Source organism: Desmodus rotundus, chromosome 3 (assembly GCF_022682495.2).
Source record: "Desmodus rotundus isolate HL8 chromosome 3, HLdesRot8A.1, whole genome shotgun sequence".
Classification (NCBI taxonomy): Eukaryota; Metazoa; Chordata; class Mammalia; order Chiroptera; family Phyllostomidae; genus Desmodus; species Desmodus rotundus.
Genome location: NC_071389.1, coordinates 125,243,428 through 125,254,192, shown reverse-complemented (window position 1 = coordinate 125,254,192; position 10,765 = coordinate 125,243,428). Strand labels below are relative to the sequence as shown.

At 37.2% G+C, this 10,765-nt stretch overlaps 1 protein-coding gene across 1 annotated transcript in view; it reads right to left on the bottom strand.

Moving 5' to 3' along the window:
- Positions 1–8,484: 8,484 nt before the first annotated feature.
- SLC6A15 (solute carrier family 6 member 15) overlaps positions 8,485–10,765 on the bottom strand; it is a 42,912-nt gene continuing 40,631 nt past the window's right edge. Inside the window, exon 12 of the mRNA XM_053921450.2 lies at positions 8,485–10,025. Within this exon, the coding sequence (XP_053777425.1) occupies positions 9,654–10,025 (372 nt within the window). The 3' untranslated portion in view covers positions 8,485–9,653. The remainder of the gene's footprint in view (positions 10,026–10,765) is intronic.

The window sequence follows — 10,765 nt, the reverse complement described above, 5'->3', positions numbered from 1 at the left end:
TTCAAGATAATTTATAATAACATCTGATATATCGATTTATGATTCCTAAAAGGAACCCGAATATTGTCAGCTCATCTCTTGTTAGATCATTTTAATGAGTTTTAACAAATTGAATTGGTAAACTAGTGTGGTCCTATTTAAAGAGTGTGGGCATCAGACATGCATTGTTTATTCTTTTCTAATGCCTCTTCCCTCTTCAATTACACCTTCTCTCCTATTCCTTCTTCTTACACCCCCGCCTCCAAAAAACTTCGCATGTCCATTCTATGCCAAGCACTGCCTAAGTCCTGGAGATACAATTCTAAATAAACAAAACATCTGACCTTTGGGAGTTTATAGGCAAATGTGGGGAACAGAGAATTTGAATATAGTGAATGAGTGCTGGCCCAAGTGTGATCAGGGCACGTACACAGGGCAATCAGCCCCACACAGGAAATACCATGTAAACTGAGAACTGGACAATGTGTTGATTCTAGCCAAAGATAAAGAAAGGGATGGGGAGGAATGGAGGTCAACCTGAACAGTCTGTGCAAAGAAGTGGATTAGAATGAATTGCAGGGGTAGAGAATATGCTGGGAAAGAGATGAGCCAGTAAGGCACAACTTACTGTGAAGAACCAGGCCTACCAGTGTAAACAGTCTGAACTTTATCCTAAGGGAAACGCGGAGCCTCAGAAGGATTTTTAAGAAAATGGTTAAGACCAGAAAATGGTTAACCATTAAGAAAATGGTTAAGAACACTTTCAAATGTTCCAGTTTTTTGCATTTTCTCTGGAAATTAAAGAAAATAGTGAAATGTGTAGTTTATTATTTCACCAAGGAAGCTGAACATAAATGAATACAGGGGCAATGTCCTCTATACTGGGTTGGATTGTGTGCCCCCCAAAAAACATGTTGAAATTCCTAACCCCCTGTACCTATGCATGTGTGACATTTTTTGGAAATAGGGTTTTTGTAGATCAAATAAAGATAAGGTCATAGTGGATCAGAGTGGGCCCTAATCCAAAAGATTGCTGCCCTTATAAGAAAAAAAGAGACACACCACGTGACTAAGAACGCAGAGACTGGTGTGATGCATCTAGAAGTCAGGGACACCAAAGATTGCCCACCACCACCAGAACTTAGAAAAAGGCATGGGACACACTCCCCTCTAGAACCTTCGGAGGGAGCATGGCATGATTTCAGACTTGCGGCCTCCAGCACAGTGAGAGAATAGATTCCTGGTTTTGTTAAGCCACGCGGTCTGTGGTACTTTGTTACAGCAGCCCTAGAAAACAGAAAACACCCGCCTTCCTTCTGTCTGTAGGATTTCATACCAGGAGCACTCCAGGACACTACAGAATTTACCAAGTGATAGGCAGTTGACTTATGAGAAAAGGCCATCTTTATATTTTGCAAGACAATTTTATATAATTTCTCTCTGAATTGTCTATATGATTATGTGTATAGGTAACTACAGTTGTGAAAACACCCAAAAAGTTTCATAAATTAAGTCTCGTGTGTTCTTATTTCCCTGCTGAGATGACAGTGCATCAGGAAATACGCCCTGGGCAGGTAGCTGAGTCCTGAGAGTGTATACGAACGCATGACGGTAGTAAGAACGAGTGAGATATTATGTGTGGTGTGACTGTCAAGTGGCGGACTTTGTAATCTGCCTGCTAGCAGATTCTAACAGGTATGTGTTGTTTCATCAGCATGTGTTTCTTAGTTTCTTAACAAGAATTTTGAGCAAATTTAGACATGTAGCCTAGTCCTCAATATTCTCTGATGATCTCTAGACTCTCAAAGTTATTTAACGTAAAGGATCTGGGTTTGTCGCTATATATTGGGTTGGCCAAAAAAGTTTGGGTTTTGTTTTATTTTGTTCTGTTTTTTGTATGACAGCTCTAGTAGTGCTTAGTTGTCTCTAACTTCATTTGAAACAGTTTTGTTAGGTTGTATTGTGCCAGCTGTCATATCAACATATGTTTTAAAAACTCATCAAAATTGGTGAATTTTTGTGTAGCAATTTTAATATTGAAGATCAAAGAGAATACTAAACATTTTCAGCATATTAGGCTTTATTATCTTGAGAAAGGTAAAAACGCATCTGAAACACACACACACAAAGGTGTGTGCAGTGTGTGGAGAAGGTGCTGTTGAATTGATCAAACATGTAAACACTGGCTTGTGAAATTTCCTGCTGGATTTCCTGCTGGATGATGCTGTACAGTCCAGTAGACCAATTGAAGTTGATAGCAATCAAATTGAGACATTAATTGAAAACAATCAATGTTATTCCATGAGAAAGATAGCTGACATACTCAAAATATCCAAATTAATAAAGTTATTGGTGAAAATGAAAAATGTATCTTTTATTTTAGGAAAAAAAACTAAACAGACTTTTTGTCCACCCCCATATTACCCACCTTGCTTTGCATACCTGCACTGCCACCTTGGCTATATTATGTGTATAGTCGTTAAAGAGGGTCCGCATTGTTCTAGTGCCTTTAAGCCGATACAAGAAAACATAGCTACCCCCATACGAGGGAGATCTTGATATTTCTGTTCACAAAGTTCTGGTCCCTAAGACTTCCTTCTTTCCTTTGTTTCTTAGTTCCCCTTTCTTCCCTGGCTCGCTGACTCTTGACTTTTGGGCTGCATCTCCTGTCTTCAGCCCTGCGTTCATTGGTTAGACCCTATAACATATTGGCTGTATTTCCCATGTGGCGTGGGCTTAGGAAATGTATTCAGAATGGAACAAAAGTGTATAATGTCTTGGTCATTTATAAATTAAGAGGCTTAATTTGTCTTGGCATCTCACAGCCAATCTATCATATAGGAAAAATGGGGAAATTCTTATATGTGATTTGATTTTTATGAATTTTGGAAAGCTTCAAGCTTATAAAGGATCACTTTCAGCTTTTGAGGATGCCTGAATATAATTACCACTTAATATGGAGCAGCAACTGTGCTGAACATTTTATCTCATTATCTTTTTCAATTCTTATAATAGCTATAGGTGATAGATAGCACTAGTAATTTTATTTTACAGGTAAGGACACTGAGGTTCAGATTGGCTTGATAAATTGTCCAGACTTACACCGTAATAAATGGGAAAGACCATATTAAGAAAAATATAAATCAAAATTCAGGATCAAAATGTTCTTATTTTATACACACGTTATATAAATGAAATAAGAATATTTGCATGTAGCCTTTTGTAAATTTGGAATTCATTTTCAATGAAATGTTACCCAACCTAAAAACTGAAAAGAGTGAAGCTGCTTTAAGTTGAACAGATGGAGTAGAAGCCTTTTCCACTGCTTCCCCCCACACTAGGGCACTGTGCACTGAAGGGGAACTGATCTGAGACTCCTATCTGTCAAACAGTGGCTGCCCTTAAGAGTAGAGCTAAACCTAAAACTTTACCTAGTCATTTACACCTTAACTAATGGATAGGGATCAAGGAGAAGAGGACAGAAAAGAAGAGCAGAACAATGCAGCCTGAAAGTGGGCAAGAAGAGAGAAAAGAGCCGAGGGAAAATAGTTGACTTGGAGTTCAGGGCTACCCAGGTAAAACCTATGAACATCCAGCTAAAATGGTGTTCATGAGTTAGGGATGCAATAGCTAACTTTTTTATATCTAGCTGTCCAGGCCTCAATATTAGAGCTCTTAAATAAAATAATCATATTTCACTGCTTCAAAAATTTGGACTATGATTTTTAGTGGCCCAGTCTCTAGATTTTCAAATCCCTATTACCTAAAACATACTATGCTTCTTAAAACATGAATAACAAGTGAGAGCTATTTTTCTAGACTTCCCATAGCTTATGCTCAGCAATAACACTCCCTCAGTTTGCTCCTTGTACTTTTTAAGATGAGGCTGACTACATTCTAAGGAACATGTCCTAGTATTTCCTTTGTGAGAAACCAGCTGACAAATCTGAAACCTCGACAGCACAAGCCCCGAGTCAGCCGTGAGAGCTGATCAACCAGAGCACGCAAGGTTGCTGAGCTTTTTTGGCTGTGCAGTGAAGGCTATCACAGTGGGGGAAGGAAAAGCAAGGGCCCATGTTCTGTTTCCTCTGTCAGGTGCACGCAAGTGAGCTCTTCTGCTGCAAAGATTTCCTCATTTTGTCTAAACAGAGTAGAACCTACTGCTTTCCTTCATTAGTTGATATACAAGCAATGCTTTATTCTATTAAAAGACAAAGACTCATTAGCATATAAACTCCTGTCCAATTACCTGAATAAGACAAAGATTTAGTATTCTATTCAGACTATTGTCAAATAATCATTATTTTTACTCAGAAAAAGCATCTTTAATGCAAAAATATTTTCTCCCTACTTCAAAAACATCCTTTATTGCTTTAACATTACCTGAAATAATTCTATTGTGAAAGATACTTATGCCTTAATCAAATACAATTGAATTCCTATGAAACTACTTGTGAACTGTCCAGTATTTTTCCATTTCATTTATGCATGGCAAAATCAAGGCAAAATCTCTATACTCATTAGAAAGGGTACTTGTGAGGTAAGAATACCCAAAAGTGTTATTTCTATCCATCAACCCCAGACTAGAGATGTTTTGATCACTCTACCTGAAAATACAGAACCAGCTAATAACAGTGTTATTTATATAAGCTGGAAATCTGAAAAATTAAAATCTTTGAAAAATTCAAGTTTAGGATATGGTCTACTAAGTTTTCTCAAAGAAAACAAAAAGGTTCCACAAGGTGGTGACAAAAAACTGTATTGTTTTGGTTACTGTGACTCATCTGTAAAATTCAACAGGAAGGTGACTTAATTTACTTGTTTGAATTGGGATTTATTTAAATAGAAATATTTTGTGAAGATGTAGGAAGAATCAAAGTCAAAAAGTTTTGGATGAGAAAATACTCTCTATGCTGTATGGGTATGATGACTACAAGTTGAAAAGCCAAAATAAAATAGATAACTTCCACGTGATAAAAAAGTGCATATTATGTAAATCATTAGATTTATTCTATTGAATCAAAGTCCTAGAATCGGTTTCTTACTGCCCATGCTTGGCTACAAAAAAATGGGGTGGTGGGGGGAGTAGATGTCCCATGTCAAATGGCTTGTTGGTTGATACTCTATGCTGACATTGCATTCCTTTATTCAGCAACTCAAAAAAAAATTGAGATGATTAAATCTCTTATACAATTATTTATGAAAAAGCTTAATTAAAATAATTCTACCCAAAAGTATATTAAGAAAGCACGCAACGAATAAACTTCTCCTTGCTTCCTTTTAAACTTCTAAAGGCTGTCTTCATTGCTCAATTCTACTAGTTACTGATCTAACTGATCTCAAATCTCCTATTTTGATCCTTTTAATATTTGCCCAAAATAAAGCAAACCTTAAAATGAAGGGAGAAAAAGGCACATTACTGACAAAAGACAGCGTTCTCTGGCGGAATGAACACAGGCCAGGAACCTGCACCTGTGAGCTTGCCGGCCCTTTCTCTCCATGCGGGTGACTGCTAGTGAGGAGCAGGTGAAAGGCACACCTCCACGGCCCCCATGCCTGCAAATTTTAAGTCTTCTCACTCTTTTCAGATTCAGGGATGTTAGGGTATCGTGTTCCGCTTTTATTTATTTTTTCTTTTTATAAGCATTCCTTTAAAGAACCATGAAATGATATATTTTTGCAACCCCGTTAATGACTTTTACTGAGAAAATTGTATTCTTAGAAATATGTCAGTCTCTTCTAAAGAGCCTTCATCTTCCTTAGTATGCAACTGAATATGCCCGAAAAGGCTATCAGTGGGAAAAGAGTAGCAGCTAGGATATCACCACTACTCCGCAGGGCATGGTTCCTCTTATTTACATGGCACCACATATGGTATTGTGTAGGCACCACATGGCACATTTCTTGCTGTTCGTATAAATCAGGTATTTTTTCCCCCCAGTGGTGATGGTGTGGTAGCGTGTGCCTCTCTGTGTCGATGGTGGTGCCAGGAATCACTGTGGTGTGTTAAATTAAAGCATTGGTACAATCTAAAAGATACTGAATTTAGGACAAGATAATAATGTCCCAGTTCCTTTTCTCTTTTTACCTCCACATAACAGGCATTCTGAAAGCAATGTTTTAGGTGGGAAGGCATGTTGGGATAACTAGAAAATCAGCCAGTTTTGGAGTCTGTCATCTTAGGCAAAATAACATATGGAACATTTCACTTCAGTCTGAAGTTATGAAGGGAAAAATATGCTTTGCTTGGTAATGGATGGCTTATGGAAAGTGTTATCTTTAATATTTCCAATAGTTTTCTAGAGTTTTATGGTTTTTCCCTTTTTGTCAAAACTTTATGGCTCAAAAATTTACAACTAAAGTTTATGGAAAAATCCATGTAATTGCTATTGATTTTATTCATATTCAATCAAGATAAATATGAATCTCTTTGGGAGTGTTCAGGAAACACAATGACCAGAACAATATCAAAAGGAGAAAAATATTTTATTTTCAAAGGATTTATTATAAATTCCAGCTTCTATATACCAAATTATTTTCACCCATTATCACAGTTACTGCATCTTCATTGTCATTCTCTTTGAAGACAATTAGGGCTCATATTTTACTTCTATTTCTTTTCATCTTCTTCATACCCATGGTACCTAATTAAAAATGCGTATCGCAGTATGTTTTTAACAAGATACTCATGGTGTGCATCCATCCTAAAAGGACTCAGATTCAGTAGGTTGAATATATGTATTTAAAAAGGGTGCTGGTAACTCAAAAGCATAATTATAATAAGCACTGCGTCTTCGATCTTAAAACTTTCTAAAAATCACATACCCATTTGAAGACCTGATGAAAAAAGTAACCTCTGCCTAAAAGATGCACATGAACACAGACACATGAAAACGCAAATATACTTTCATAAAATTACATCCTCAGCCTTCATCGCACCAATGTGTTAACTCCCTCATTATGACTCTAATACCTAAAGAGTTTATATTTCCTCCACTGTCCTTTTATTGCATTTTAGACACTCTGTGAGCCCTCCTCCCATTTCACTCCTCAGCCTGCCTTCAGCTGGATATGCAATACTTGGCTATGTTATGTCTAGGTGCAAATTTAGACCACAGTTTACAGATGCAGTGGAAAGTAATACAAAGACACGTAGTCTTAATTTTTAGACTACAAAGAACACTTCATGGTACCATCCACTGATTAATACTACAGTGCCTGGAAAGGGCAGGTAAGGGGTGTCCTTGAGGACAGGAAGAAATCGAGGGAAAGATGAAATATTCATAGTCTACTTACAACGGTGTGCTGGCTTATGACTAAGGTTGATTCTTAAAGATGCTGAAAGGATGAGCTAATGAATAAATGGATGAATAGCTGAAGAACTGACTAATGAAAAACCAAAAAGCAGAGACCTTGTTTTACTTTTAATTTCTATGGCCTGGTTTCCTCATTTGCCAGCCAAGTGAGAGCATAAGAAACAGTTTAGATGCTCTTCCTTCTCAAAAATACGATTCCTACATTCTCACATCACTCTGTGAATAGAAAGATGGAGACCTAGTCCCTAGTGGAAGGCATGTGTCCAAACTCTATGAGCCCTCGCGGCAAGAGGGGGAACAAAGAAAAGCATTGCTGTCTGGCAATGTATCATGATAAGCTCACGGCTGGCACGTAATGTGTTTGCTACAAACTTGTTAACATTGGGGTAGCTCATAAAAATATTGCTTCAACACAAAAATAAATAAAATGTATATTACTTCAACTTCTGAAATAATGAAGTAGGTCTATGTGCCTTCATATGAAACACTGTCCAAAATAGATTATTCATTGAAACAAATAAGATTCAGAAGAAAGAATACGGAATGCTGCCAATTAGGTAGTGTATGTATAGAGCATCTGCAGAAGGGTACATGATAAACCGTAATGATGGCTGCCTTCAAAGATGGGAAGTGGGAAGCTGGGAGAAATTTGAGGAGGGAAATTCTACACTGAATTATAATCTTTGAGTTTTGTATAATGTGCATATATTGCCTATCTATAAAATATTTTTAAAATCTAAAAAATTTATAAAATATTTTATTGAGATACAAAATATACTGAATGTGTAAAACAACAAACTAAAAATTTTAATCCCCAGTGGAATTGTACTTTAAATGGTGTGATGCGCTCTGTAATGTATGTCTGCAGCAGACCAAGAGTGTTCGGCCAAAAGAAACCAGTGGGTATGTTGGGCACGACCTCCCCTATTTTGTTGTTCTATCATTCATTATTTTAAAAGTGTAATTAATATAGTGATAGGACAGTTATAAATAAAAGTCTCTTAATGCGATGGCACTCAACGGAGTTCTCCTGCTTCATCCAATTTCATATATTCAACAGTTTCAAAAAAAATCATTAACTTTTTACACCTCAGAGACAATACTGACCAGTAAGCTGTCAACTGTATATGTGGTTTCCTGGGAGATGACAAGTAGTTTTTCAAGCATTGTGGTTCTACATTTTAACACTATTTAACCATAATACTCGATTTGCTATTGTCTCTAAAATGGTAGTAACTCTGTTAATCAATATATTAACCTCACTTGGAATAGGATGGTTAATTATTGTGAAATGCCTAAGTGCTCACGGAAGTGCAAAGTAATCCAGTTCAGGCAATACAGGAAAAATCAATGTGGAAAACAAGTATCATTTTTTAACTTTATTTGTAGCTTAAAATGTAATGTCATACAACTTTAACAATCACTTAAAAAAGGATTTATATTTGCATAAAACAGAAGCAAAACAGAAATATATGAAATAAAATGCCATCTTGCTTCAAGTTTTCAAATCAGTACTTAGAGTACCATTATTCACCTATATACATTGCAAGTATATTATATAAATATACTATGAGTAATCTTGAATTCCCAATAAACATCAAGTAGGTTTTGAGGCACGTGGCATAGAAAAATGTGGGATCTGCATAATTCTTGAGAGTGCTGGGCGACTCACCCTTAGATCCTCCTCACACGTGCTTTTCGCCAAACACACAGCCGTCACACACATGATCCTTGGTCACCTCTGAGTATAATCTTTCATCCCAACATTTGTGCCTTCTTAGTCCTTGATACTATTGCTCTATATAACTGTTACATAAGAAAATATTTTGCAGTTTTCTTCAACTAATTGCCTAACAAGGTATCAGTGCTACCAAAATAAGTGCACCCTATCTACACAGTGTGTTCATGCAGACGTGCTGAGAGGCGCCGACGGACAGGGCCGTTCGTTGTGATACTGGAGTTAACCTGAGGGCAAACTTGCACGTTTGGAAGTATACCATTTTGCAGTTACAAATACTATTACATCCAGAAATTATTAGAAACTGAGGTAACTCCTGTTTTGTTTTTTTTTTAGAGATAGAAATACTTGAAAAAAATACCAAAAGTATTTTTAAAAATTCTTACAAGCATGAACCTTTGTCATCGTAAGCTTCCTCTGTAACTCTGCCTGTGCAAATGTAAACCAAAGAATCCAAAGGAATACTCTAGCTGAATTTACAGACACGGTTAGGGTTGAAGATCGCAGCCGTGGAACACCTGAGATCACCCTCTGATAAATGAGGCCTAAAGCTTCTCTTCGTGGAGCCAATGTTCACTGACAAAAATGAACTAAATAAAACCGCTGATCCCTCCCCCCAGCTACAAGTCGGATTCGGGCATATCTGGCATATCTGCCATCAAATACCCTATTCCATATCGTCCATTGGGAGCAGTATCCAGAGTCGGTGATCCACTCTGTTTCCGATAAATATTTTTACCAAAATTTGGAGACGACATCTCGCTTGGTATCTTTCCATGAATGAGGCTTGCATCATCTCCCTCTAAGTTTACCGATTCCTTTAGGACCCTCCCTTTCTTGTAGGTCACCGAAGCTAAATTACCGGAACTGTCGTCTATGAGGTTGCAGTGACGAATGACGAAGACAACTGGGACGGGGAGTATTGCCAGGACCATCAGAGAGATACAGACAACCATTCCCCACGTTGGATATCTCAGAAACTCCTCAGATGCCTGTTAGAGACAGAAATATGAATTAATAATCTATTTTTCCCTGCAAATATAGGGAAAATATTCTATTTGTCTCAGGTTTTAAAACAAAGAACCTGGGCTGGTCTTGTGACTTGCTAGGTCCAATGGAATGATGTGGATGTGACATTAAGCATCTTCAAGGCTAGGCCTTAAAGGACGTGAAATTTCTGCTTGTTTCATAGAATGCTGCCCCGAGTCCATACTGGTTGGAAGAAGCCAAGAATGAAAAATTATAGAGACTTGGGCTCTCCAAGTTTAATCAACTACTTGGGTTAGTGCAGGCAAAACTGAGAATCACCCAGCTCACCCATAGCACCCAATAAATAATAATGAGCATTGCTTTCAATCATGACATTTTGGGGCAGTTTGTTTTTGAGAAGTAGATACCTGTCACACATGCCATGCTAACTTTCTAAAATCTAAATCTTGAAGCATTTCTGGGACCAGGGGTTTTGGTAAAAGATAGCAAACTTATTTATGCCCCGGTCATGAATTTAATTGTTATTGTATAGAATTATTGCCCATAGAATTAAGGTCAGAGGTACCTCTGAAAACTTTTATAACAGCTCCTATATACCTTATAGTTGCATTATTATTTGGGTAATGCAGCTTGACAACAGAATTGAAAGAGTCATTGCTAATATCAAATAGTTATAACAAAACTTCTATAGTTAGTTAAAATTATGTCTACATGGCTAACACACATTTTCATTGTTACATAG